Raw genomic sequence first — 26,685 nt, forward strand, 5'->3', positions numbered from 1 at the left:
AAAAATGGCTTAAGATAAAAAGTGGTAGAATTAAACACAATAATAGCTCCGTGAAATTATAAAACTAATTTGAAAGTTGATGCTAGTGGTCAGTTTATTACAAAAAATTGACCATTATTTTTCTATGCAAAATTAAAAAAATTTGATGAAATAATTGTTGCGGTTGCAATATATATATATGAACTATGTACATTTGTTATAACTGAAATTAATTTTGGGCCAGTCACTGCCAGTAATATTATAAATTTAGCCACAGTGGCTGATTTTAGTCTTTTAACTTTTTAATAATTTTGTTTTTAAACCAATTAAAATGTTCAATACATAGAATTATTTCAAAATGTATTTTTTTTTATTGTAGCTCTTTGCAGGTTTTCAGCTACATTTTAAATAAATATTTTAAATACATTACAAAATTGAGGGTAAAATACAGTTTCAAGACTTCTAATAAATTAGGTGTGTAGTGTACTTTCCTTGACTGCCAGAATGTGTTTTAGTTCTGAGTTTCTCTCATACAGGCTTTAAAAATTTTCCATTTCCAAAAACCTAGCTGTTTTACATCATACATTGGTCCATTGATGGCCTATTAAATTTCTTTTTATCATTCTGTGTGCATTAAAAAAACAGTCGCCTTGTACTGAAGTTAAGTATTTTCAAGTCTTCTGATAGCAGTCCCTTAAATCTCTCTATGGCATTCTTTAAAACTTTTGTTATACAAAATCGCTTATATTTCAAAGCATCTTGACATATCCATCCCTGTTTGAACATATTGCTGGTTTTACAATAATGAAAATATTTATATGTTCCCTGCCTTATTTTTTCAACATCTAAATTCACTTTGAGCATAAACAGAAAAGTTAGGTCCTCTTTGCAGGGTATCATGCAAAATTAAATAAATGCTCCTACCTTCTCTATACAGGTAATCTAGAAAATTAACTTCTTCTTTTACACAAGTTGATTTGTTTTCTTCATTTCGAGTGCAAGTTCATCAACAATTTCGGTGAACATAGTGGTGTTCACATTTTTGCCAATTTGACATAGGATGAACCAGTCGGCAGCATCAAATTTGGACACAACCTGAATAAAATGAATCGAGAAAGGATTTAACAAAATCATACAAATTAAAAAACAAAGCCATCAACCTCTTTTATATGATGCTCATGGCCAGGGTGGCAACGCAGCTGAAGCAGAATGTTCCTGAGGGTTGAGGAGAAAAGGGTCATGATGCGGAAAGCGACGCTGAAGCTGGCGACCACGGCCAGAATGCAGAACCAGACCCACAACATGACGTACATCTTCTCGTTGACAAGGTTGAAGGGCAGCACGCAAAGGTAGTCTCTACTTTCCTGGCGACCGGACGGTCCAAATTTGGGAAGGTGGCATTTGGCTACAGTGGGGAAGACGTAGGCCAAGTCATCTGTCCTCTCAAGTGGATTCGCTCCCAAGACCTAAAGATACCATAGTTTATTATAAATTTTTGTTTCAATTATTCAATCTTACTTATTTAAGCATACAGACTTTTACTGCATAAAAATACTTTAAAGTTCATTTTTTTTTTAATATCTATATGTTTTTGGTTAAATTTGTTCTTAGAAAATTTTATATATGGTTCAGAAAAAAGGATTCTTACTTTAAGGGCGTCGAAGCCGAACATAGTGAAGACGTTTCCGACCAAGAGGTTGATGAAGAAGAGTTGGGCAAAGATAACGGCCAGGTTCAGCAGGTCGCAGAAGACAAATCTGGCAAGGTAGAAGCGTTGGAGGTGCGAGCCTTGCACAAGGAAGTGCTTGATGTTTCCCTTGGCAAGGCCCCTGACCTCTGAGGTCACACAAGGAGAAAGCAAACCGCTGGCCAGAGACTTGATGCGGCCACCCTCCCAGATGCGCCACACAAAGGAGGGCAGGTAGGTCAGGGCGGCCTGGGCAATCAGGGCCAGACTGACCCACTGGTAATAGTCATGTCTGATCTGCGTTTTCGTGCTGTCCTCAACGCCAACGTTCATGTGGCGATCCAGTTGTGCCTAAAATTTGAGAGGAAAAATTTAAATTTTTGGCGGTTTTCAGTCAGTCTTTATTTAATGACAGAAAAAGCCCAATTGAAGGTGGGCTTTTCCTCAATCATGGCTTTTTTATATTTTACTCTTTTTATATTCAACACCTCTATAAATTTATTTCATAAAGCCTAATAACCATTTAAATGAACGAACATAAACTGCTGATTAAATAAATTCTTTAACATGTAAAATTATCCAAATTATCATCAATTAGAAATTTTGGAAACAAAATCACGAAAGAACAAGTAATTTTTAACTTACATCCGGGCTTTTAATAGAGTAGGTGGAGTGGACGTAGCAGTAGAGATTTGCAAAATCCAGAAATTGTTTTTCGCCGATACACTCAATCGACGTCTTGAAGAAATTGGTGCCCATCTGCACCACAAAGCAGAAGGTCAGCAGGCCAAGGGTGACCACGCGGTTGAGGAAGAAGGTGCGGTTGTCGATGGTCACCGAGTGCCGCTTGTAGACTTTGGTGACATCGCCCAACAGATTCAACATGGTTTTCCTTCAAGTAAAAGGGAGAAAGAGACAAAATTGAGATAAAAATCAAAATAAAAATATTTTCTGCCTTTTAAATACCTTTTAATTCGGGATTATGTTTCTGTAAGAATTTTCGGAGGCTAGGTCTTGACTTGTTGTAAGAGCAGAAATTCACAATTAATTTTCTGATGACAAATTTTGTCGCAGCGTGAAAGTGGTGAACAAAATGTGTCTTGAAAAATATCTCGCTAGGCCGTGCTCAGGATTCAATCATACACTGCAGTTATATTTACATAAATAATTAACGTTTAAGAAGATTTAGAGATGCTGAGGTGAAAAATCCAGAGAAGGAAAAGCGTGTATGATGCAATTTCCAGTTATTATGGTGGAGAGCGTGCTTACATTGCTGTCTAAAACTACTGAAGTGATTCACTGAACTGGATCGCGAGGCAGAAAATCATGAGCTGACAGGCACCGACAGCATTACAGAATCGAAAAACAGTTGTACTATTATACATTCTTGTGCGTGGTATGGATTTTGTGGAATGTGTGGGATTAGGAAGGAAGGAGAAGTGAATTTTACAGCACCCCGACCCATAATGTATGACGTGTATGTAATGTACATAAAAATATTGTAGTATACAGGCCATGAATTTTGCTTGGATCTTGGATCATTTCGGTGGAGGGGAGGGGGATGAAATGCTTTAAAGTTCTTGGGTGGCGCGCCCTCCTCTCGATATATATTTCATAATCATGTACATACATACATAATGTGCGACAGAGTTAAGGTATATAATAGATGTGCGATGATCGTAATGGAATTGCTGAGCATGGCGCATGCGACACGGTCATGCACGATCATAGCAGAAGTTTTCGTGATTCCTACTGTGCGCTCTGCGCTGCCGCCGCTGCCTAGCTTGCTCAGTCGCAAGTTAATTGTAGATTCGGGTTTTATCACATTGTAAGTACATATATAGTAGAAAATGCTGTAAAATGTTTTTCTTTTACCTGTGAGATTCGTGATTCCCTTCGTCTTGGGAGCCTCTGATGTAATTTTTATGGTGTTTATTTCATTATGGTGAGTGGTGAGCTCGTTTTTCTTTTTAAGTACAAAAAATTAAATTAAATGAATTCATTCTCATCTACCAATTAAAAGCAAAAGAAAATCAACACGCGCATTAAAATATATATTAAGAAAAACTTACTGATTATTGAATCACTTTTTCCAATATTTTCAACGTGTCTGTTTTTGTTTTTGTTTTTTTAAATTTGCGTCATATTATTATTGTTGTTTATTTGTCCAAATTGTTTACATATTACATATTACTACTCCTTGTGTAGAAATGGAAATTAAATATATATTTATAATTTTTGTGTAATCTATCCATTTATGAGTAATTTATTAAATAATAATTAATCTGAATTCTAGGCTGTATTTAAAATCTATAAATCAATGAAATTTGTTATTTTTGAGGTTATTTAATCTATGAGAATGGAATGGAAAAATGTAGGTTGGAAGTTATTATTTATATATTATGGCATTGTGTTATCATGTTAATACACAATATATTATCATATTTGGCATATTTGTTAATTTGAAAACAGGAAAGATTATTTTTCATTATAATTTTTATAACGCATACAAAAAGTTAAAATATTGAACTTCATTATTTAATTATTATTGATAAAAAATATTCAAGACATGAGCGGAAACATGAGAAACTAATTATAAGGTACGATCTTCAGCTAAAATAGGTTGACAATATTTCTTGGCGTTTACTTGCTTCAACGTGCTTTTGAAGATCGGAATTTTAAAATTCTCAAGAACTTCTATTTCATTTCCAGGGCTGCACGGGTGGTAGGGCCTCGTCCGAGAGTCCAAACCAGCGAATGGCCACGTATTCTGCGGTGAACAAATCACTTCTGATTTCAACCTGAGGAACATGAATCATGATTGAAGCGGCTTCTACAAAAAGGTAGGCAACCTTTGCTTTGAAGGGGTACGCGATATAGTGTGGCACCGCGTGCTGCACTCGGACCCACGAATCTTCAACAGGTCCCATGTGATAGGCCAGCGGGATCAGTTCTTTTTGCTCGGTCCAGAGGTACGAGTAGAAAATGGGCACCGGGTAGGCGATGGGGATTGGCTTGGGCAAATGCAATAGCGCTTTGAAGGAAAAATTTTCGTGCACCTCAACCCATTCTGGCGTTTGCAGACATCCCATGTCTTTGAACGTCCTGGACACGAACACCTGTCCAGTGAAATCAGGGTCAAAATTTGTGGCGTTCTCCAATTTGAAGGCGTCCGTCAGACTGTGAACGGCGCACGGAGTCACTAAACCCGGGTTTCCTTCAGATAGGTCGTAAAACAACCCAGCTGCTTCTGTTGAACACAAATTTATCAAAATTATCGCCCCAATGAGGAGCAGCAGTTTAGGAAAAACTCGAAAATTGAGCATAATTAATTTTCTGCTTCTTAGTTTGGCCTCAATCAGTTCGCAACTGATATTACAATTGCATGAAGCAAAAATTATCAATTTTTATCAATTATTCTCATCTGATTTGGCAATATGATAAGAGTTTTCATGTGATACGAGCTGGACACAAAAGAAAAACTGAAGTATTCTGCTTAACTGCGTCTATTTACCCCAACAAGTAAAAAGTGCATACGTAAATTTTTTTTTAAACTTTTATCGAGACTTATAGAAAACCATACAATTTTTTGAAATGCTCAGCCCAGAGACGAAAGAGAAAATTTATATAGATTTTTTTTTCACAATTCTTGAAAAACGTGAATATTTTTTAATAAATTTAAGCGTTCAACTTTTTTGAAGTCGGTTTTAGATCAAATGTAAAATTAAATGATGTAAATAATACTCATAATATTTTTTAAAATTGCTCTGGTATTTTATTTGGAAAGTAAAATTTTAAAGGGGTTTTCAGTAAAGAGTTCATTTCAAATATCGCAAAAAGAGGGACAAAAATCTCAAAAAATAAATTTCGGATTCGTAGCCAAAGGAACTGTCTGACCGTTGATGGGCCGTTGCAGAAGACTTTGCATAACAGGCGCTTTGTTTGCAACAAAGTTGAATATGGTGCTGGATTCTTCGTAGTAGGATACGGTGCGCACAGTGCCATCAGGCCGTACCAGGTCAAAGGTCGCCTTGAGAATGATGCCACCGTTGCGGGTCTCGTGCTTCAACTCGTTCAAGATGTCGCTGAAAAAATATAATGAAATTTAATTATTATTAAAGGTATTTCAAATTTTTGAATTTAAATAATACATGATTTTTTTTACCTTGGTTGATTTGGGTTGAATCGATTTGGGGCTGAAGCGGCCGCGCCAGTGGTTGGTTTGTTGGCGACGAAGTTATAAATGACGCTGGGGTCTTCGTAATATGCCACGGTGCGCACTTTGCCATCGCGCTCCACAATATCAAAAGTGGCCCTCAGAATGACATCGCCGGTTCGGATCTCTTGTGTCAACTGGTTCAGGACAGCGTCCGCGGAGGAATCAAAGCTTTACAAAAAATAATGTATTTTATTAAATATTCTTTAATATTTAATTTATTTTCTAATATAATTAACCCCCTAATTCAATTATATTTTGTTTTCTTTGAAATTTAAGAGGTCAGAAATATAAATGAATGATATTTACGGGAGAGTGAGTAAGAAGTTTAGTTAAGGAAAACTCAAGTCAATATAAATTTAAATTTCAAAGAGATTGATATTGTTATAATCAAATTGAATTATGCGAATTTAACCTGACAACGGACTTTTTATTACAAATTTACCTGTATCGCGGCATGATGGTTCCATATTGAGAAGGCGCCTGAATCCAGTTTAATCCGGGGGCAAAGGCGGGGGCGGCGAAGCCAAAAGGGACAACAGTCTGAACAGTTCCAGCTCGGGCTGCAGCCAGGACTGCAAGGAGAGCGACCAACTGCAGAGAAATAGTATAATATGAAGGAACCTGAATTTAGCAGGACTCGGAGGAGACCGATACGCACCTTGAAAGCCATCGTTGAGGTTTCTTGTACTTTGCAGAAAGTGACGATCTCCTTTTATAGCAGCACCCCAATCAAAACCCCTCCTCACGGATGGCGACAATTCAACAAGTTTGCCTTCTCCTGTCTCGCGCTGGGCTCATGAATAAATGTGCAATTTTCACATTTTGATAACTAGCATTTTTTCACTTCTTCCATTAAACCGGTATGATCGAAATTAAACACAGCCATCACCCGTTAGACCTATATTATTAAGACAACCGCCCCTGACTATGTAGAGAAAAATAAAACTTGTTGCTTATTTTATTTTGCATTCAATTCGTTTATTCTCTCAAAACAGGTAAAAAAACAACAGATTATGCATCGGCTCTGATTGGTCCAAAAAAACGAAAAAAAAAAACAGGGTTGACTCTCATATTTGCAAATAATCACAAATTAATATGATGATTTAAATCTAATGTAGCTGCGGCACCTTGCCTTCACTATTACGCTGATTTTTAACCAGCTTCCTTTTAAAAAATAAGCGTGTTTTTGCTAACAAAAACTCATTTTATTTGATGTTAATGGAAGCACTTACCAGGGCCTATTAATGTGTCTCAATTCCCACTTGTACGCTGGAAGGTCATTTTCAGATATACACGTTTTCGGCAATGTGTGATTACATTAAAGTGCTAAAAAAATCTAGCATCGCACCAAATGAGTTGGAGCTTCGCAAGATAAATTTGCACTCTTTGCTCTCCTTGATCGTTTCTCATTACAATTTGAAATTGAATGGCCTTGAGACCTGCTTGAGACAGTCCTGGACCAAAATTCAAGTGTTTCTTTTTGTGTGAATTCTGTTTCTATTTGAATAAAATCATAATATAATATTCTCCTTTTTTTTTGCTCTGAATTACTTGCGAAAATCTTTAATTTAAATGAAAATAATTTTTATATTTTATCCGCTTGGGCAAATGCAGTCGCGCTTTGATGGTGCAATTTTTAAGCACCTCAATCCAGCCAGGCGTTCGCAGACACGTACTGGACACTAACACCTGTCCTGTGAGGTCAAAATTCGTTGTGTTCTCCAATTATAAGGCGTTAATCACTCCGTTAAAGGCGCACGGGGTCACTAAATCCAAGTTTTCTTCATAGGTAGGTCGTGAAAAAAATCCGGTTGATTCTGTTTAACTGAAATTTATGAAAGTTATAGCCATGACGAGGAGAAGCAATTTCAGAAAAAGCTGGAAAAGTGAACATTTTTCAATTTTGCTTCTTATTATTTTACAATCAGAGTATAACAGCTCATATTATATGTATACATTAAGTCAAAAACTATAAATTTTTATGAATCAGATTTTGCAAAATTAGAAGAGTATAATGTGATGAGAGCTCTGAACATAAAAAAATTAAACTTTATATTAAACTGCGTCTATGAAGCGTTGATTTACCCCTAAAAGTCAAAGTTAATGATTTGACTTTATTGAGAAGATTGAGAATATAGGAAACCATTTTCCCCCCTAAAATCTGAAGGGATTGGAATCTGCGCTCTACTCAGAGACGACTTTAATATCAAATAACTGCAAATAACCTAACAATAAAAAAGCTTTCTTTTACTTTGTTTTTGTTTAACTATCAACAATGTTTATATTCTTCGGTATTACTTAAATTTTACTGTTCTTTTCCTTAACCATAATATGTCATAAATTGTGCCATTATTAAATTATCGCTTCATCATAAACAGAACCACCCAAAGAAAAAGTTAACAATTTTTTTTATTTTACTATTTTTGCAATAATAAAGCATAATTATGTAATCTGCAGCGATTTTCACCAAATACGCTTAAAATTTGACACAATCAGAGAGAGTTTAACCCAGAAAAATGTGGGACTTGGAAGACGAGTTCAGCGGCGGACTGGCCAAATTGATAATGCTTGCGGCCGCTCTTGTCTCAAGAGCAGTGCAGACTACCAGCTTATCAAAGGTATTTGGCGTCAGGTTCCTCCTGAAAGAAATAATTTTTTCACAATTTAAAACTTTAATCCTGATTTTTTATTTGACTGCCTCATCCTTTTGTTAAAAGCTTAATTAAGTACGGAGTACAGAGTTCTTATGGTTTGACTCTATTTTTTATAGAAAAATTTAAATTCAATTCAAACCTTATATAGTTTTTTTTTTCAAATTGGAACAAATTAGAATCAGAATTAAACCTAGAGACGCAGGAGAGAAAATAAAGACTGTTTTTCAAAATTCTTAAAAAAAGTGAATATTTTTATAAAATATAACTTTTTAAAGTTGGTTTAGGTCAGATGTATAAAATAATATTACAAATTACTAGTATGCTTTTTTTAAAGTTGCTCTGGTTCTTTATTTTGATAAACAAAAATTGATGGCTTCTATCGTTAAATGAGTAGTACATGATTATAGAATACATTTCCAAGCACAGGCGTGGTAAAAGGAGTGATACAAGTCTTCAAAATGCATAATTATCGCGAAGCCAAAGGAGAAGGGGCGATCAGACGAGCGGCAAAGACAGGACGTTACGGAACGGTGGGCGCTTTGTTAGCAAGAAAGTTGAATATGATGCTTGACTCTTCATAGAAGGACAAAGTGCGCAAGTTACCGTCATGCTGTACCAGGTCAAAGGTCGCCCTCAGAATGATGCCACCATAGCGTTTCTCTTCCTTCAACTTTTCCCTGATAGCGCTAAAAAAATTAAATAATTACTAGAGCTTTTTTGAACCGAATCATTTTCTCCAATATTTTTTATATGCAAAGCAATATCAATTTTATTAAACACTGCAATTTAAAAATACTTGTTATTATTATTATTATTATTGTAAGTACATTATTTTAATATTTTTTCTCTTCTTTACCTTGCTTGATTTGGTAGAACAGGGGCAGGAGCGGCCTCTCCGGTGGATGGTTTGTTTGCGACTAAGTTGAAAATGACACTAGGGTCTTCGTAATAGGCTACAGTGCGTACTTTTCCATCACGCTCCGCAATGTCAAAGGTGGACCTTACAAGTATATTGCCGTTTTGGACCTCGTATGACAACTGGTTCAGAACAACTCCCGATCCCGAGGTGGCGGTGGAATCACGGCTTAAAAAAACGTGGTTATTTCATTGTTATTTCAACATATTTTTTTCTAATGTTCTTTTATACTTTTCTCCATAATTTAACAAGTCAGAAATATTAATTAACTAAATTATTGATGAGGGAGAACGTAAGACTACCATATTAAAAGCACTGAAACACGGCCTAGAATTCAGAAAATATCAAAATGCAATTTATTTTTAAATTTAAGTGAGATTAATTTTACTATGATCAAACTGAACTATGAAACTATGAGAATTTAACCAAAAAATGGAGTTTCTATTGCAAATTTACCTGTATTGCGGCATGATGGTTCCATATTGAGAAGGCGCCTGAATCCAGTTTAATCCAGGGGCAATGGGGGCAAAGGCGGGGGCGGCGAAGCCAAAAGGGACAACAGTCTGAACAGTTCCAGCTCGGGCTGCAGCCAGGACTGCAAGGAGAGCGACCAACTGCAGAGAAATAGTACAATATGAAGGAACCTGAATTTAGCAGGACTCGGAGGAGACCGATACGCACCTTGAAAGCCATTGTTGAGGTTTCTTTTACTTTGCAGAAGGTGGCGAGATCTCCTTTTTATATCTTATAGCTGCCCCTCCTTACGGCCGGATTCCAACAATTCTGCAAAAAGTTTGTCTTGTCTCCTCCTATCTCGCGTCGGATTGGATGGATGAATAAATATGCAAGTTTCACATTTTGATAAGTATTTGCATGTATTTTTCAATTAAATTATTTGCTACGGAAAATTTATTTCTAGAGTCAGAAAGCTAAACAGCCACCTTTGAGAGTTAAAGAAAGCGGGCTGACTGGACATTGGGAAAAATAAAATGTTTCTGCATGTTTGGTCAGTATACAATTATACACATAAAAAACAATAAATAGGAACACCAATCAGTTATGTACTGTTATGTTTGCAATTATGAAGAATTAAAATTACAATTTTCCAAATGTTTTGTAAATATTATTTATTTTCTCTCTCATTAATGTCTCTAGCTTGACAAGTAAGATTTGCTTAGAAGCACTTTTGTTTCCTACGAGTTTGTATTCATTTATTACTATAGATAGTTGGGAGCACCAATTCTCTCTCACAATCAAAATCAATGCAATTATTTCCCTTTCATATTTTTGTAAACGGGTAGTTAAGAGTATACAAAAATTGAATTGATATTGGTTGAATTGTATATATATATATTGGAACTATCTTTCGGTAGAGACTGATTTATCCACTTTGTGTGCTCTGCTCGCTTTATAATACATCACGTTTGTGTTTTTCTTGCCTCGGCGCCTTCCGCCAAGCGTTTGATATAAGACCCTGTCAGCAGGATCATTTTAAAACAAGCGTATAGTTTTTGCTACAAAAATCTCAGTTTCATGTTAATGGAAAAACTTCCCAGGAGTTCCAGAGCCTTTTGCCCCGTGACTCTTAATAATATTCACTCGCACGTTGGAAGGCCATTTTCAGATATACTTTAGCATGCCTATTATTTTTATCAAGTGCCAATATATATCCAGCGGCACACCTAATGAGCTGGATCTCCGCAAGATTGATTTGCACTCTGTTCTATCCATAATCGTTTCTCCTTCCCCATTACAATTTAAAAATAAGTTGGCTTTGGCCCCGAGACAATTTTAGACCATCATTTCTTTAATCAGCAATATTTTTTGTACACCCTTTAAAGATAAAATATTTATCAAAAATTCAATTAAAACCCTAGATCAAATTTTATCCAATTAGCATTTATACGTAAAATAAAGTCAGATCGCGGAAACCTTTTATTGATAAGTAAAAAAGACGTTTGATAATATTTTATGTCGTTTTTACAAAAATTATTAAATAAAGAAATAATTCAATCATTAGAGCAGAAATCATTACTTAAATACCAATAAAAACATTCATTATGAACAGGAGTGGCTTACACAAAATCAGGTAGAAAGCCTTTATTCTTAAAAAAAATTTCATTGGCAAAACTAAAAACAACTAACCTGCAATTTCTTTTGTACAGTTTTTTATGCAGCACAATTATGCAGATTGAATTTGAAAATTTGCCTCTACTGATCTACAAACTTTGAATTAAGGAGGGGAAATTTCCAGAGATAAAAGGAATATTCAATGCGCTGCAGACCTTAATGTGTCAATCCTGCCAATTCTGTCAGGTTTTAAAAATTAGCAAACCAATGTTTGAAAATTTAAATTTTTTATTGTTTCATTGAAAAAAATGGTATTATTAAAAAATTAAAATTTTCATATTCATATAACACTTTTGAATTAAGCAAAAATAAATATTACAATTATAACATAAAAGTTATATTCCTGTCAAATTCTGATCTGAATTAAAATCAAATATTGACCATGACGCAAATATAACCCTGCCAGAATTTTTCTCTCAATAAGCCAATAAAATGTGGCAATTAAAAACATGACTTATATTAATGATGCCATTAAACCGGCATGAAACACTCTATTAGTGGGAGACCTAACTCTTTTCCTACGGAGACGACATCGCGCTCTGGTCAGAGCTGTTAATAAATAAATGTCACCAAACCCATTATTGGCCTTGATCGCATACCACACTCTTCAAAGGAAGATTATCGTCTTAAATCAATGCAAATTATGAAATTCACAAAGGTTGTCAAATTTCAATTACATATCTGCAAGTTGCTTTTCAATCATCTGTGATAGTATTTATTAAAATAACGTATGGGAAAAAATAAGAATTAGAATTTCCACATGCTGGAAAAAGTTTGAATAAAGTAATAATTTTTTTAAGCTTATGTTTCGCCACAAATTGATCAAAATAAATATGTCACTGGAGAAAGCGAACTACTAAATATTTTAAACATGCTTTTAATGGTAATTAATTAGGGAGTTCACATGTTTTAACTTAATTATTGAGACTATAGAAAACCACAATTTTTTCAAAAATCTGAAGAAATTAGAATCAAAATTCAACCTAGATCGTCCAGAGAGAAAGAATAGAGGGACCTTTTTTCACATTTCTTAAAAAAAGTGATTACTTTTGAAAAATAGGTTTATAACTTTTTATAAACTTTAAATAATAAATTGGTATAGGTCAAAAATGTAAATAATATTGCTGGTAATACGTTTTAAATTAAGTTGCTCTGATACTTTATTTTAATAAAAATTTTAGAGATGGTCAAAATTAGTACGTGATTAGAAGATACATTTCCAAGCACAGGTGTCGCAAAAGGAGGGATACAAAAGTCTTCAAATACATAATAATTATCGCGGTTACGGAGCCAAAGGAGCAGGGGCGATCAGACGAGCGGCAAAGATGGGACGTTGCTGACTTTGAACGGTGGGCGCTTTGTTTGCAAGAAAGTTGAAAATGATGCTGGCGTCTTCGTAGTAGGACAAAGTGCGCAATTTACCGTCAGGCTGTATCAGATCAAATGTCCCCCTCAGAATGATGCCACCGTAACGGATCTCATCCTTCAACTTTTCCACGATGGCCCTTAAAAATATAATTAATGAAACAGAATCATACAGCTTTTTTTAACTGGTTCATTGAATCTAATATTTAATTTCAAGTGTAATTATTTTTAAACTTTTTTTTTTACCTAACTTGATTTGGCAGAACTGGGGTAGGAGCGGCCTCACCGGAGGATGGATTTTTTGCGACAAAGTTGAAAATGACGCTGGGTTCTTCGTAATAGGCTACAGTGCGCACTTTTCCATCACGCTCCGCAATGTCAAAGGTGAATCTCAGAATAACGTCACCGTTTTTGACCTCTTCTGACAACTGGTTCAGGACATCCTCCGCGGCGGCTTCAAGGCTTGTTAAAAAAATGGGAGGATTTTTTTATAGTTATTTTATCAAACTTTGTTATACTTACGTTCATTTTTAATTTCTACGTACTTTAAAAAGTCAGATATAAAATGTAAATAATCAACAAATTTTTGTTGCAAGAGAAAGTAAAAAATACTATATTGTAAAAACTACACACACATAACAAAAAAATTTGAATGCAAAAGCTAAATAATTTTAAATTTAAGTGATTGATAATCCAATTATGAATTATGAAAATTAAACTTTACAATTAATATTCCGTAACAAATGTACTTGTAAAGAGGCATGAGGGCTCCATATTGAGAAGGCGTCTGAATCCATTGTAATCCGGCGGCAATGGGGGCAAAGGCGGGGGCTGCGAAGCCAAAAGGGTCAACAGTCTGAACAGTTCCAGCTCGGGCAGCAGCCAGGACTGCAAAAAGAGCGACCAACTGCAGAGAAATAACAAAATTATCAAGGAGCTTGAATTTGGCAGGTGGGCTCCACGGAGACCGATACGCACCTTGAAAGCCATTGTTGAGGTTTCTTGTACTTTGCAGAAGGTGGCGATCTCCTTTTATATCATATAGCGGCCCCTCCTCACGGTTTCCAACAATTCAAACAGTTTGCCTCCTACTTTCTCGCGCTGGGCTGATGAATAAATTTGCGAGTTTCATATTTTTGATTAAGCATTATTATTATTATTGTTGTTTATTTGCCCAAATTGTTACATCACATACATTCAATTGTAGATAAAAATTTATTTGAATATAAAAAGAGTTTTTGGACAAAACGGCACCACCGCTAGCAAGAATTTTGCTCAAACTTCTGAGATCAAAAAGACCCCATCCGCCGCAGTGCGCCTCGGTTGACTTGTATTTTTTTATTTTGCACTTCTTTAATTATATCATTGCTATCATCATCAAATATTTTTTATTAAACACATGACGTGTGTATACAACATAGTAAAAAAGATAATACAATTTGCAAACATTTACTTTTTAAAACTTTTAATATCAACTTCTAACAAACTTCTTTTATTTATATTGCATTCAAACAAGTGGTACAAACCGACTTTGCATCCGCATTTTTCACATATACATTAATATTTTCATTTATGTGATAATTCAATCAATACAATGAAAATTAATTTCCAGAGACAGAAAGCTACACATCCACCTATAAGAGTTATGAAAGAAAGCGAGCTAAGGAATATAGAGATGGAAAAATAAATCGTTTTGCTTTTATAAAAAATAATAATTAATAATATTATAAGAAAAATAATCAGTGATGACTCTCATGCTTGTAATTTTGAAGAATTAAAATTATCAATTTTCTACATATTTTGCAAATTAATTTTTCTAATTCTCTCCCATTTATGTCTCTAGGTTGACAAGTAAAGTTTAATTTAGAAGCACTTTTTTATTCCTAGCAGTTTATTAAGTAGTCTTTTATCACTAGAGAGTTTGGCGCAATAATTCTCTCTCATTATCAAAATTAATGCAACATTAACGTTTCATATTTTTGTAAACTTGTAGTGAAGCATAAAAAAAAATTGAATTGATGTCATATGGTTAAATTGTATTTTGGAGAAGTATCTTTCGGTAGAGACTGATTTATCCATTTCGTGTGCTCTGCTGGCTTTATTATACAGCACGTTTGTGTTTTTCTTTGCCTCGGCGCCTTCCGCCGAGCGTTTGATATAAGACCCTGTCAGCAGCATCATTTTAAAACAAGCGTATAGTTTTTGCTACAAAAATCTCAGTTTCATGTTAATGGAAGAACCTCCCAGGAGTTCCAGAGCCTTAATTTGTCCTGTGACTCTCAATAATATTCACTCGCAGGTTGGAAGGCCATTTTACGATATACTTTAGCATGCCTATTAATTTTGTCGAGGTACAATATATCAGCACCACACCTATTGAGCTGGATCACCGCAAGATTGATTTGCACTATTTTCTATCCTTAATCGCTTCTCCTTTCTCCTCCTAAAAAAAGGTTGGCTTTGGCATGTGAGACTGTCTTAGTTATACCAACATTCAAGTGTTTCTTTATTCAACAATAATTTTTGTTCAAGCTTTTTGAATAAATTTATTTCAAAAATTCAATTAAAATCCTTATCAATTATCTAATTAGCATTTTTACGTCAAATAAATTCGCGGGAAACTTTTATTGATAGGTAAAAAAGAAATTTGATAATATTTTACATCGTTTTTACAAAAATTATACAACAAAATGACATATTATAATACAACATTTTTGACCTTTACAATAATAAAAATAATATTTATTGTTTATTATAATATAAATATTAAATTACTGTCAAATTCTGATACATTAAAGAATTAAAATCAAATATTGGCCTAGACGCAAATATGTCTGATTTTTTCCCTCTAAATTAGCCAATATAATGTGGCAAAAATCTCAACATATTATATTAATGATGCCATTAAACCTGCATGAAACACTCAATTAGTGGGAGACCTAACTCTTATTTCCTTCGGAGGCGACATCGCCCTTTGGTCAGAGCTGTTAATAAATAAATGTCACCAAACAGGCCATTTTTGCCTTGATCGCATACTACACTCTTCACAGAGGAAGAATATCATCTTAAATCAATGCAAAATTATGAAATTTACAAAGATTGTCAAATTTAAATTATCTATCTTGCAATGCTCGTTTAATTGTTTAACATGAGAATAATGACCCAAAATGGAAAAAAATAAGAATTTCCACATGCTGCAAAAGTTTTAATCAAACAATAATTTTCGAAATTCCTGAATAAAATCTAACCATTTCCTTGCGGAAAAACTAGCACACATGTCCACTTATTTTTTTTATGCCGAATGGGGTTGAGCTTTTCAGCTTATTCATTCTTCGAGCAATCCAATAGAGGTTGTGATTCTTTTTCTGTCCTGCTCAGGTTTTGCAGGGGGTCAATTTGATTTAATATGACGTTACAGTTAAAAATGTGTGCCCTGTTTTGCACATCTGCTTTGCATAATTTACATGTTGCTGGTTTCTTTGTGATGCTGTACTTGTTTAAGTAGTGCTGCAGGCCATCGTGTTTGGTGGCCAACCTCAGCTGGGCTCTGGCCACCGATCTTGGTCAATTTTTATCTGGGCCTTTTTTCACTTCCTCCTTACACTTATTTAAAATGCGCCTGTTTCAATATGAATATTTCAAGCCTTTTTCTTGCTTTAATTTGATTTTAAATTTCCGTCCATTGAAAGTAAAAAAAAGTTCAAATGCTTAGTATCAATTAAATTTTATTACTCTGTTGTCATAATTATGCATTTTAAAATTATCTTCCACATAAACAGCACCACTCAAAGGACACGTGAACAATATAATAATTACTGATTGTTATAATATTTGCAATAATAATGTTTGAATGCTACAGCTAGTCTCACAATTAAATACACCACAATTTGACACAATCGAAGAGTGTTTATCCCAGCAAAATGTGGGACTTGGAAGACGAGTTCAGTGGCGGACTTGCCGAACTGGAAATGCTCGCGGTCACTCTTGTTTCCAGAGCAGTGCGAGCTACCAGCTTATCAAAGGTGTCTGGCGTCAGGTTCCTCCTGAAAACAATTTTCTCTCAAGAAATGCAAAAAAAATATTTAATATTGATTTTTTTACCTGACGGAGTCTCTAAGCAAAGCTGTGCTCTGGGCGGTGCTCCTCGACTCGTGGACCGAACTCTCTCTCAGCTGCTGCAGACGCCTCATCTTGTCCTCCTTGTCCAAGATGGCACTGCGACGCGCCTCGAGCAAAGCGTTCTGGCCCGCAGATATTCTGCAAGAGGGGTCAGAGAGTTTTAGCAAAAAATATATTTCACACTCACAATCACTATAAGTTTGCTCGTGACCACTACACTACATTCAGGACACGGCCTTTGGTGATATGAGTTTAGAATAAAAGTAAAGTGGAGATCAAGTGAATTTTACCTGCTCATCACAAGAGTGTGGTGCTGTTCCTTAGCTTTGTTGGCCGCCTCTGCCTTTCTCTTCTTCTCCAGGAACTGCTGCGAAGCCCTTTTAGCTGCTTCCGCGGCCGCTTTGCTTTGCAGCTGGTTGCAGTGCTCACGCCACTGGCGCAGACCTTCTTCCAGATCCGAGTGCATCTTCCTGGCACTCTCGTATTTGCTTTGTCTGACCTCGCTACATAAAAAAAGGAATAAATTCTAAGTATGAAATTATTTTCAGGAGAATTAATGCAGAAAAAAAAATTAAAAACTAAGAAATTTTAATTATTTTTTAAAAATGCAAAAATATATTTATGAACATAAAAAAAAAATTGGTATGAGAATTGATGAAACTTTAAAGAAAATTTATAGAAAAAATGTGTGTTATGTTTTATGTTTGATAGCTTTTTCTACCTTTGGCCCTTCAAGCAACGCTCCTTGTTGAGGGCAATGTTGCTCATCCTGAGCTCTGCCCTTTTCTGCTTTTCCTCACACTTTGCTCTCAACGCAGCCATCGCCATGCTCCGCTCCTCTTCAATCAGTTTTCTTCGTTCGGCGCGACGCATTTCCTCCACCCTGTTTGCGCTTGCCACCCTCTAAATTTTGCAAATTGTTTAAAAATAGAGGAATAAAAATTTTAGTTTCAGAAATTTAACCCTTTTCGTGGACTCAACGCTCTTTTCTCTGGACTCGCGCGCTCTGCCCAGTCTCTCCATTTGGTTGCGCTCAATGCTCTGCCGCCACTGCTCATATTGCTGGTTGATCTGCTCCTTGGCGCACGCCACTGCAGCTCTTTGCTGCTCCAGCGCGTCTGCTTTGTCACCTTGTCCGCAGGACTAAATAGAACAAAATTAAGAAAAAGGATTTAATTGAAGAAAATTTGGTTCTCGTGGAGGTGTCTGTTAAGTGGAAAACTGTAATTTTCCTTTTCCTTTAATTTGTAAAAAAGAACAACTTTATTTTCACTTCAAGGATATTTTATTATTTTAAATTTAAACTTACCTTAGTGACAGAGATTGCTTTCAAATTGGTGGAAGCCCTCATGTCCTTTTCAGCCAGACTTTGCTGCAGCCGCTGCTTTGCCTCTTCCTCCTCTTTTCTCAACAGAGCCATTTTCCTTTCACTCATCTCGTTTTCAATCCTCCTCTTCTTCACCAGATAGTCTTTGTAGACATTAGCTTGTTTCTCTTTTTCCTGATGATAGTTTTAAAATTTTAGATATTTAAATATCATGTTAAATTTGAGAAGAAGCTCACTTTCTCCCGTTCCTCTCTTGCCTCTTCCCAGGCTTGATGCGCTTCAAATGCCAATTGCTTTGCTGCTATTTCCTGCTCCCTTTTCAAAACCATAGAGTCCAAAATTCGACGGTCATGTTCAGGGATGGCAGCCGCTGCCAAACTGCAAACAGTTTAGTAATTTTTTTAAAAAAATTTATTTTTGCCCTTCTCTGGGAATGGAAAATTGATTTTTTTTTTGTAGTAAATAAAAATAATAAGGAAATGAAAAAAAAAAAATATTTAATTTATTATTTACTTAAGCTGAGCTTTGATGTCGCCAAAGAGATTTCTACGAGAAAATGAATGCTGATCAGTGACAGAAGTCCACTTGGCAGAGGAGCGCCCGGACTTTGAGGGCGAAAGGCAAGAGCTCCTGGTTGAGGTAGCACTGCTCACCTGCCGCCTGCTAATTTTCAGTGAAGAAACACACAAGTTTAATTTAATTTCTTTCCAAATCTTTAACTCCTTTTACCATGGGTAAAACTTGTGACTGCCACTCAATGATGAGGTGCTGGTGCTTGACTTTGGCCTTCCGCAGTCTGGCGAAAATCGAGTTAAGCGCGGGAGGTTCTTGAAAGGCGGAGAGCCAGGGTACTTTTTCAATGGGGGGCTCTTAGCAGAAGCTCTGTTTGGAGCCGTCCTGGGTCTAACCCTTTGGAAATAAAAAAATAATTAATTTCAATTGAAAAATAATTCTAATTATATTGGTACTTATTGATGGACCTCCTCCTAGGTGTGGTGGTGATTTTGAAGGTTGGAGCCGGAATTTGGCTTGGACTTGATTTTCTAGATGAAGAGGGAGAGCATGAACTCTTTAAAATCGGACTCGGACTTGCCCTTGCAAATGGACTTTGCGTTTTCTTGGGCACACATGACGGACGAAGCACTGGACTTTTCTTCGGACTCCGGATTCCGACTTTGATGGAACATTTGGACGGTGCCGGTGACTTTTCAGACGAATCTCCCTCGCTATTATTTTCCAGCGATCTGTATTGTATTTTTTTTTTTTTTTTATTACAAAAAGGGTTAGAAAATTTTGATATTTACCTCAGCGCTTTGTCATGCCTGGCCAGGTAGTTGTTCTCGCGTTCGGCCTGCTCCTTCTTGCTCTTGGGTGACGGGTCGTGATTTTCTTTCAGGTCGGCTTCGGTGTCCACTGAAAGATGATCGCGCACTGCTCTGCAGGCCTCGAGTTTGCCTGAAAGGCGCGGACGTGCGTGACGTATTGAATGAGAGTGGAAAAGTGGGACGTCGGAATATGCACTTCTTCTTGTGGAACGCCCAATTTATTCGTGTAGATTTTACAATAGGGCAATAAAAAGTAAAGTGCATTGATCTTGTTTGACTTGAGTGTTCTCTAAACAAGGCTATGATATTTTGCTTACTCTGTCGTTCTCTCTCCAGTGTCTGGTAAACCGAGATCACTCGATCCAGACTAGCAGCGTCACCCAGTTTCTGCCGAACCTCTCCCAGACTTTGGTACAGAAGCTCAACGGGCTAGAATTAATTGAAAGAAAATGGTTTTGAAGAAATTCTGAGCAATGAAGCCAATATTTGGATTTTACTACATTTCCTACTATGAGATTTATTGCTCCCTGAATGTTGATATTTGATTAAAATTAATTAAGTTTATTAGCTATGCTTTTCCTGCGTGCAACCGTGAAAATTTTTAGCCATTGATTTAAAAAATTTAATTTATAAAACGTGTAATGATGAAAATGATGAAATGTGTATACATTGATTATTCTAATTAATCTAATTGTATTTTATAAACACAGTCATGCAAACTGGCAATTCCCTAAAATTGACTCGCGCTCAATATTGAGATTTAAAGAAAAATATATTTTTATTTATATCTGCCTTCAAAATGAAAATAAGCGCTTTATTGATGTGTCTAGAAATTATTATGTGATTTCATTTATCATACCATTTCAATTTCCTACTTAACAATAGCTAAAGTGTTGGAAATTTTTGAAAACGAAAAAAGAAAAATGCTGCGGGGTGCAGAATTTGAATGAGCCTGCAAGCCGAAGCGAGTATACAGACATTATCTTACCCTAATTAATTCATCCGTATTATTTACACGCAAAATGGTTTAAATAAAATTTTAAATCGAAAAACTCTGCCACATTTTAATGTGAAATTTTTAATGAAAGCAATTACCTTGATGCCCAGAATTTTGCACGCCTCAAGCGACCTGGGACTTGTCAAAACGTAAGGAGAGTCCCGCGCCTCGACGCAATCAAAGTTGTCCAGTGTGAGGTTCAAAGGCGCCATACGCCGTGCAGGCCCCTCCATGTTGACCTTTTCTGCAAAAATAAATTGATACCGGAATTTAACAAAAATTGATAATTTTCTTTTCAAGATTATCAACTTTTGCTTCGTTCAACATCATTCCCGGAGTATGAAATCTCCGTCGTTTTCGTCGTTTTTGTTTTTCTAAATATTTTATTTTAAATTATTATTTTAGAAAATTCATTAATCTGGTGCATGTAAATAAATAAACCTGAAGGATGTAAACTTCTCGTATGAGATGGTTGAGGACGAGGAGGGAACATCCTTCCTAGTTTCACTCTCGCAATCCAGCTTGGTGATTTAAATTGATTTTTCAAAGAGAAAAAAATTGCTAGTCGTTCCGACAGGTTTGGCTGCCGCAGACTGATAGTCGCCGGTCCACGTCACATATATTTGACATGGATGCTGCGCTGGCCATTGAAAAAATTATACAGCATATAATTCAGCAGCGCAGACAAAAACCGGAGCGGCGCGAGTCGTCCGTCAAGCATGACTGAATTTCTGTGTCACTGATAACAGCGAAAGTAAAAAAAAAAACAGTTTTTGGTTGGACTAAAAATTAGCGAAAAAACAGGAATGATGATAAATACTAAAAACGAGTGGAATTTGAGATTTCCTAAAAATTTGCATCTGCATGCAGTATAGCGAGTGCAGTTTGACCTTGTTTGCCCTTAACACTGATCAATGTGAGCGAATTGCTTGCTCACTTGAATGTGTGCGATTCCATTCCACGCAAGGAGGGGCTGTTTTTGCGCCGAGTCGCGATTGAAATTCACACGAAACAACAATACTGGGTGGCGATCAAGTAAATCAGAATTGCAATCATGCGTGAAGTGTAATTTGGTATTATTGGGAATGCAAATGAAAATGATCGCGCTGTAAACCAACCGTGACGCATTATTTCTACCAACCAGCAGTGCTGTTTTAATCTATATAATTATTGAATTTAAATTAATTATCTGTTGTTTTTATCAAATTTTTTTGAATACATTTACATACAAGACGTTGATGATAAAATATTATATCAAATTGGAAAAATCATGGTGTGCTGAAATTTATAGAAAATTTGGAATTTTTTAATACTTCTTTTTCAAGAAAAAAAGAACAGAAAAAAACGAAATTTCATGCAAATTAATTTTTCTTATTGAAATGAATTGAAATTTAAAAAAAAACTTTTTCTTACAATAAAAGTAAAGTAATTAATATGGAAAAAAAAATATTTCTGAAAATTTACAAAATGTTAATAAAAATAAAAATTTTTTAAGAACTTATCCAAGATTTGACAATAAGCATGCAAAAATAATACAAAGAAATCGTCAATGATGCATTTTGCAAGGCAAGATGTACATGCTTTTTTCAAGTAATAGTTTACTGTCCAAAAATAATATGAAATAAAAACAAACGGGTGCATCCCAGTTGGGCAAGCTGTGTTTTCGTAACCATAATAAACCCACGGGGATTGAGCGAGTAACGCGATCACCAAGGAAATCTCTAAGGAAAAATAAGCGCATTGCAAAACGTTTCACCTTTCACCTCCAAAATTAAAAAAAAATAAATAATACCTTTTAGAGGGTGGGCCCTGCGGGGCAGGCGTTTCTTTTTCTGCTGATGCGTCTTGAATTCCTGGTTGCAAGCAGCGGTTGTCTCGCTCACGAGTGTCGCACCGCGTCTTGCTGTCGTTCTCCAGGGGCGATTCGTGACCCTGGTGGAGCGCGGTGGTCACGCAGCGAGAGAGGGGAGCGACGGCCGTCGCTTGTTGGTCGATAGCGCTAGGGCATGCCCAGCTGCGGCGCATCTTTATGACTGGCACCTGATGGTACCATATTCCTTCACGCACCCTCCCATCGGCTATATGCGTATGCAACACGCACTGCAATCATTCACGCGGTGCAAAATAGCTGTACAGAAAGCCTTTCATTGCCGGCGCCCTTTCACAAAATGCCGTTTGGCGCCCCACTACTTAATCAATATTGCAAGTTCCTACTTCGTAATAGTATTTGTGAGACATATCTTTAATTTAAAATTAAACAATTTTTTTTCAATTTTCTTTTGACATTTTAATGATTTGGTTATCATTTTTGGCAGTGACTGCTCCTTTTTACACTAATTTTGAGAACATTTTAATATTTGACAATACACACGTTTTTCATAGATCTTCGTCCCTAAGGGTGGATTTTGTTTTCTTCTTTCGTCCTCTTTTTACAGACGTATTTAAAATGTCCTCATCTTCTTTTACTCCTTTGCTTTTTTTCTATTAAATAAACAAACAAATTGCGTAAAAGTTTTGTCATTATCTTATAGAAAACAAAACAATAAAATATCAAATACAAGAATTCTTTTGAAAGTAAAAATAAAACTTAAATTTGATTATTTTTTTAGTAGGTGATATATACCTGGTTCCATTCCTTTTGCAACTCCTGCAGCATGTTTGGAGTGAGGAGGCCTTGCGCCAATAATCTGTCGGTCAAACGACCTGTTGGCAAACTAGGTCCATCATCACTGACTTTGGCTTTTACTACAATAATGAGGAAAAAATGTCAAAACCTATACAAATTTTAATCAGATTAACTTACTTCTTTTATTCTTGTATCTGGACATGGTAAACTGATCTTCGTCTCCACTCTGCTCAGAATTTTTCAACAGTCTAGTTAATTGGAATACGCCCTGTTGGATGATCAAGTCTAATTCATTCTGCATGTCTCGAACAAGGGCCGCGTCAGGAAACAGATCCATGAATCGATAGCTGAAAGTTTTTCATAAATGTACAGCTTAAAGGTAGCACTTCATATTTTACCTGAGCCACAGGTAGAGATCGAGTACGTCAAAAACTGCCTCCAAGTGTACAAGATCAACAATTGTGCGCGGCGCTGAAAATGGCCAGCCTATGTGGCGGCACAACCAGTCGAAAGTGATAGCCTCGTTTTTACTGTACTGACGGGAATACTATAAAAACAAAACTTATAATATGCGAAAAAATATAGACTACAAAATTCATTACTTTAAGAAACATGGTGCAGACAAAGGGCATTTTTTTGTTGATTGGAGCACAACAGAAAACATATCTTGCACGCAATGGAAGAGGCACGTGTTGAATCATGTCAGCAAGGAATTTGAAGTCCTCAATGTTGCATATGAAGTAAAGCGAGTCGTCCACCGTGGAAAGAGTTACAAAAATGTCCTACCAAAGAATAGCAATAGCATAGAATCAGAGTTTGAAATTAATAAAAGATCAAACCATTAAATTGGAAAGAGCACTGTTCGGCAAGTGGTACGCGTACAGTTCAATTTGGTCGGCAGTTGGATGCAGGCCTGCTTTTTTGATGGGTTCTGGGGTTTGTGACAAAAGAGACTTCAAAATTGGCAGATCGTCTGGACGGAAGGTGGTCACTCTGCCCTGCGCCAATCAGAAATTAATTAGATTGGTATTTGCACTAACATTTTTTTTTAATAAAGGAAAAAACTTACATTTTCATATTCTGTTCCATACCGGCCGGCTCGTCCGGCAATTTGCAATGCTGAGGAGACTGATATTGTGTCCATTTCCTTCTCTCCTTTCTCATTCACCACTGGTTTGATCAACGAATAAAAAATCACTCGTTTGATGCTCCTGAAAATAAATAATTCAATAAGGCCTCCGATTAAAATCAAATTACAAACTCACAAATTGAGACCCATTCCAATGGCGTCGGTTGCAACCATTACCTTGCATGGATTGCTAGGGTCATTGAACTTAGAAGCCTGCGCTAGTTTCGTTCCCGGAGGCAGACCTCCGTAAATGACGGCCACCTCCCGGCCAAGAGCTTCGATTTGCCTCGACACAGAGTAAATGTCATTTTTGCTAAAACAGACGATACAGTCGCCAGGAAGCACATTGTCTAAGGTGCCAAGGGCTGTCGTCTCCACCTCCAATTGAGTCAATCTCTTGTAATTTCTAATCTTCAAATAATTTGTTTTCATTAAAACTCAATAATGACTTGGACCATTGAAATTCTTACTTCGAGATCCTCGCCAGTGGTGTTGAGCAGCCCTTGGAGCAACTCTGCAGTACCAGGTTCGCCGCACACATGGATTTCGTCTGCCTGAACTCCTAGCAGAGCTCTGGACCATGCCCAGCCTCTCTGGTCATCCTTCATCATTTGAATTTCGTCGATCACTGCCACCTCAACTGAAAAATTTCAGCAGTTAGGGAAATCTTTCTTGTGCAGCTTCTTTTGGCTTACAGTGTTGGTTTATTGATGTCATTTCGACTGTGCAGGCTACGTGGTTTGCCTGAGAACCATCAGCATTCCCAGCCCTCCTTTCTTCGCCAGTTACAAGATCACACGGAGTCCCCTGAATATTAAAAAAACAAATAAATGGATTATTAAAAAAGACGTTACACAATTATTTCAAAGGAGGTAAATACACAGCCTCTTAAATTTCGAAAGTGCGAGTGAGAAATCAAAGTGACGAAATATATTTACATTAAAATGGGGTCTTGGCATTGCTATTGTCTGCGGACTTAATTATATAAATAGCTAAAAACTTTTACCGATTGAACAAATGGCAAATTCATGAATTTTATTTGCCTGAAAATACAATAAATCAAGCACAACAGGGTTGTTACTTCTTTTTAAAGTATTGGATAGATTTTCGCAATCAACTTACCTTAGCATTGCATTTGTTGAAAACTTCAACAGCTAGCATTTTTAGGGGCCCACAGTAGACACCTGACTTGGCGCTCATAAACCTCTCAAGGGCGTGGTACGTCTTGCCACTATTAGTTGGACCCGCGTGAAAAATGACCTTTCGAGTTAGGCGCCTTGCTTCTGGGTACCTAATAATTATATTATTCAGATTTCCTCTTCATTCAACAGTAAACTCGAACCAATTGGCAGGTGTTCTCAGATCACTGATCTTCCTCAGGTCGTCCATACACTCGAGGTGCGGAAAGGCGGTCCTGGCGTGGCGCAGGAAATAGGGGAAAATGCTGTCCACAGAACCGGCGCCCTGAAGAATGTCAGCCAGGATTATGTGCAGGTCTGGTGGCAGGGCCGTCGCCTCCAGACAGTACCTTCGAAAGCTGATGTACGCCTGGTGCATCAAGTGATCTGCAAGGTTCAACATGAACGTGAAAATTTCAATCAAAGAAATACATGTATAAGAGACTCACGGTCGAGACCATGCTCCTTGGCCAGGGTTTTAATTTCCTTGCGCTGGTAGAATTTGTTGAGCACCTTCAGCAGGTCGTCCTTGTGGATTTCGGCGCCGGTCAGTTCGGCGCCGACGTTGATGTCGTCGCTACTCGGCTTTACCGGCACCGGCACGAAAAGGTGCGAAAAGGACGAGTCGTCCTTTTTGCCCCTGACAAGTGAAAGGGCGCCGCAACCTGGCCGCAGCAGTCTTTGGTGGTTTTGCTGCTGTGTGAGTTTGAGGCAGCGGAGGCGACGTGCCGCCCCCATCACCCTGGAACCGCTGCCCAACATGCCCTTCCTGAAGCGACCTCGACCCGAGAAGATAAAAGAAAGATTTAGGGCTGTTTCAACACATGGCATGCATGATGCAAAACACAACAGAAAAGACAGAAAGGGGCGTGTCGTAGACCAAACGATAGATTCTGATTGGCCGAAAACCAACCACGTTTGTTTTCGGGGCGCCAAACGTGTATGCTGGAATCCTTAGCACAGGGAGATAAAATTATGATCATTATTCATTATTATAATTATTTTTTATTTTTTAAATTAGCTTGGACTGGTTC

At 36.7% G+C, this 26,685-nt stretch overlaps 7 protein-coding genes across 8 annotated transcripts; all 7 read right to left on the reverse strand.

Moving 5' to 3' along the window:
• Positions 1-156: 156 nt before the first annotated feature.
• On the reverse strand, positions 157-3,128 carry LOC132202957 (innexin inx2-like). Its single transcript, XM_059630329.1, has 5 exons — positions 2,633-3,128; positions 2,312-2,558; positions 1,628-2,017; positions 1,140-1,445; positions 157-1,074 (listed from the first exon to the last, which is right to left on the reverse strand). The coding sequence occupies exons 2-5, from the start codon at positions 2,549-2,551 to the stop codon at positions 943-945; spliced, it is 1,068 nt and encodes a 355-aa protein (XP_059486312.1). The 5' UTR covers positions 2,552-2,558; positions 2,633-3,128; the 3' UTR covers positions 157-942.
• Positions 3,129-4,023: 895 nt separating this feature from the next.
• LOC132202962 (uncharacterized) lies at positions 4,024-5,024 on the reverse strand. Its single transcript, XM_059630337.1, has 2 exons — positions 4,519-5,024; positions 4,024-4,467 (listed from the first exon to the last, which is right to left on the reverse strand). Exons 1-2 carry the CDS (start codon positions 4,990-4,992, stop codon positions 4,369-4,371), a joined length of 573 nt encoding a protein of 190 aa, XP_059486320.1. The 5' UTR covers positions 4,993-5,024; the 3' UTR covers positions 4,024-4,368.
• Positions 5,025-5,418: 394 nt separating this feature from the next.
• Positions 5,419-6,556, reverse strand: LOC132203469 (cuticle protein-like). The gene is made up of 4 exons (XM_059631274.1): positions 6,544-6,556; positions 6,328-6,476; positions 5,832-6,053; positions 5,419-5,751 (listed from the first exon to the last, which is right to left on the reverse strand). The coding sequence occupies exons 1-4, from the start codon at positions 6,553-6,555 to the stop codon at positions 5,520-5,522; spliced, it is 615 nt and encodes a 204-aa protein (XP_059487257.1). The 5' UTR covers position 6,556; the 3' UTR covers positions 5,419-5,519.
• A 2,326-nt stretch (positions 6,557-8,882) lies between these two features.
• Positions 8,883-10,150, reverse strand: LOC132202964 (cuticle protein 7-like). Its single transcript, XM_059630338.1, has 4 exons — positions 10,137-10,150; positions 9,912-10,069; positions 9,396-9,623; positions 8,883-9,225 (listed from the first exon to the last, which is right to left on the reverse strand). The coding sequence occupies exons 1-4, from the start codon at positions 10,146-10,148 to the stop codon at positions 9,060-9,062; spliced, it is 564 nt and encodes a 187-aa protein (XP_059486321.1). The 5' UTR covers positions 10,149-10,150; the 3' UTR covers positions 8,883-9,059.
• Positions 10,151-12,741: 2,591 nt separating this feature from the next.
• LOC132203540 (cuticle protein-like) lies at positions 12,742-13,944 on the reverse strand. The gene is made up of 4 exons (XM_059631374.1): positions 13,929-13,944; positions 13,700-13,857; positions 13,197-13,412; positions 12,742-13,090 (listed from the first exon to the last, which is right to left on the reverse strand). The coding sequence occupies exons 1-4, from the start codon at positions 13,938-13,940 to the stop codon at positions 12,868-12,870; spliced, it is 609 nt and encodes a 202-aa protein (XP_059487357.1). The 5' UTR covers positions 13,941-13,944; the 3' UTR covers positions 12,742-12,867.
• A 2,713-nt stretch (positions 13,945-16,657) lies between these two features.
• LOC132203375 (coiled-coil domain-containing protein 177-like) lies at positions 16,658-21,319 on the reverse strand. 2 transcript variants are annotated; one of them, XM_059631102.1, is made up of 14 exons: positions 21,160-21,319; positions 20,817-20,962; positions 20,039-20,150; positions 19,701-19,851; positions 19,365-19,640; positions 19,126-19,305; positions 18,910-19,056; positions 18,633-18,774; positions 18,379-18,570; positions 18,033-18,212; positions 17,791-17,972; positions 17,360-17,572; positions 17,052-17,207; positions 16,658-16,993 (listed from the first exon to the last, which is right to left on the reverse strand). In XM_059631102.1, exons 1-14 carry the CDS (start codon positions 21,209-21,211, stop codon positions 16,858-16,860), a joined length of 2,265 nt encoding a protein of 754 aa, XP_059487085.1. In that variant the 5' UTR covers positions 21,212-21,319; the 3' UTR covers positions 16,658-16,857. The 2 variants fall into 2 exon arrangements, with proteins under 2 accessions (XP_059487085.1, XP_059487084.1); XM_059631101.1 differs by having other exon boundaries at positions 18,910-19,059; positions 21,160-21,318.
• A 1,663-nt stretch (positions 21,320-22,982) lies between these two features.
• Positions 22,983-26,500, reverse strand: LOC132203374 (ATP-dependent RNA helicase SUV3 homolog, mitochondrial). The gene is made up of 13 exons (XM_059631100.1): positions 26,101-26,500; positions 25,816-26,038; positions 25,596-25,764; positions 25,169-25,280; positions 24,944-25,113; positions 24,610-24,884; positions 24,414-24,555; positions 24,184-24,342; positions 23,947-24,126; positions 23,743-23,891; positions 23,522-23,691; positions 23,342-23,463; positions 22,983-23,199 (listed from the first exon to the last, which is right to left on the reverse strand). The coding sequence occupies exons 1-13, from the start codon at positions 26,480-26,482 to the stop codon at positions 23,095-23,097; spliced, it is 2,358 nt and encodes a 785-aa protein (XP_059487083.1). The 5' UTR covers positions 26,483-26,500; the 3' UTR covers positions 22,983-23,094.
• Positions 26,501-26,685: the final 185 nt, after the last annotated feature.

Source organism: Neocloeon triangulifer, unplaced genomic scaffold (genome assembly GCF_031216515.1).
Source record: "Neocloeon triangulifer isolate White Clay Creek 2 clone unplaced genomic scaffold, ASM3121651v1 ptg000017l, whole genome shotgun sequence".
Lineage (NCBI taxonomy): Eukaryota > Metazoa > Arthropoda > Insecta > Ephemeroptera > Baetidae > Neocloeon > Neocloeon triangulifer.

Bases quoted from the DNA above. Each gene is read 5' to 3' on its own strand.
- LOC132202962 (XM_059630337.1), bottom strand. From the start codon at position 4,992: ATGCTCAATTTTCGAGTTTTTCCTAAACTGCTGCTCCTCATTGGGGCG. The intron at 4,468-4,518 runs GTTGCCTACCTT...CATGTTCCTCAG, and splicing joins CGTACCCCTTCAAAGCAAAG to GTTGAAATCAGAAGTGATTT.
- LOC132202957 (XM_059630329.1), bottom strand. From the start codon at position 2,551: ATGTTGAATCTGTTGGGCGATGTCACCAAAGTCTACAAGCGGCACTCG. The intron at 2,018-2,311 runs GTAAGTTAAAAA...CTCAAATTTTAG, and splicing joins ACTCTATTAAAAGCCCGGAT to GCACAACTGGATCGCCACAT. The intron at 1,075-1,139 runs GTTGATGGCTTT...CATTTTATTCAG, and splicing joins ATGAGCATCATATAAAAGAG to GTTGTGTCCAAATTTGATGC.
- LOC132203374 (XM_059631100.1), bottom strand. From the start codon at position 26,482: ATGCCATGTGTTGAAACAGCCCTAAATCTTTCTTTTATCTTCTCGGGT. The intron at 25,281-25,595 runs GTAAGTTGATTG...TTTAATATTCAG, and splicing joins TCAACAAATGCAATGCTAAG to GGGACTCCGTGTGATCTTGT. The intron at 24,556-24,609 runs GTGAGTTTGTAA...ATTTATTTTCAG, and splicing joins ATTGGAATGGGTCTCAATTT to GAGCATCAAACGAGTGATTT.
- LOC132202964 (XM_059630338.1), bottom strand. The intron at 9,624-9,911 runs GTAAATTTGCAA...CGTTTTTTTAAG, and splicing joins ACCATCATGCCGCAATACAG to CCGTGATTCCACCGCCACCT. The intron at 9,226-9,395 runs GTAAAGAAGAGA...TAATTTTTTTAG, and splicing joins GTTCTACCAAATCAAGCAAG to CGCTATCAGGGAAAAGTTGA.
- LOC132203469 (XM_059631274.1), bottom strand. The intron at 6,054-6,327 runs GTAAATTTGTAA...TTTTTTGTAAAG, and splicing joins ACCATCATGCCGCGATACAG to CTTTGATTCCTCCGCGGACG. The intron at 5,752-5,831 runs GTAAAAAAAATC...ATATTTTTTCAG, and splicing joins TTCAACCCAAATCAACCAAG to CGACATCTTGAACGAGTTGA.
- LOC132203375 (XM_059631101.1), bottom strand. From the start codon at position 21,211: ATGTTCCCTCCTCGTCCTCAACCATCTCATACGAGAAGTTTACATCCT. The intron at 19,306-19,364 runs GTACCAATATAA...TTATTTCCAAAG, and splicing joins AGGAGGAGGTCCATCAATAA to GGTTAGACCCAGGACGGCTC. The intron at 17,973-18,032 runs GTTAAATTTCTG...TGCAAAATTTAG, and splicing joins GCGTTGAGTCCACGAAAAGG to AGGGTGGCAAGCGCAAACAG.
- LOC132203540 (XM_059631374.1), bottom strand. The intron at 13,413-13,699 runs GTACATTTGTTA...TTTTTTAACAAG, and splicing joins GCCCTCATGCCTCTTTACAA to CCTTGAAGCCGCCGCGGAGG. The intron at 13,091-13,196 runs GTAAAAAAAAAA...TATATTTTTAAG, and splicing joins GTTCTGCCAAATCAAGTTAG to GGCCATCGTGGAAAAGTTGA.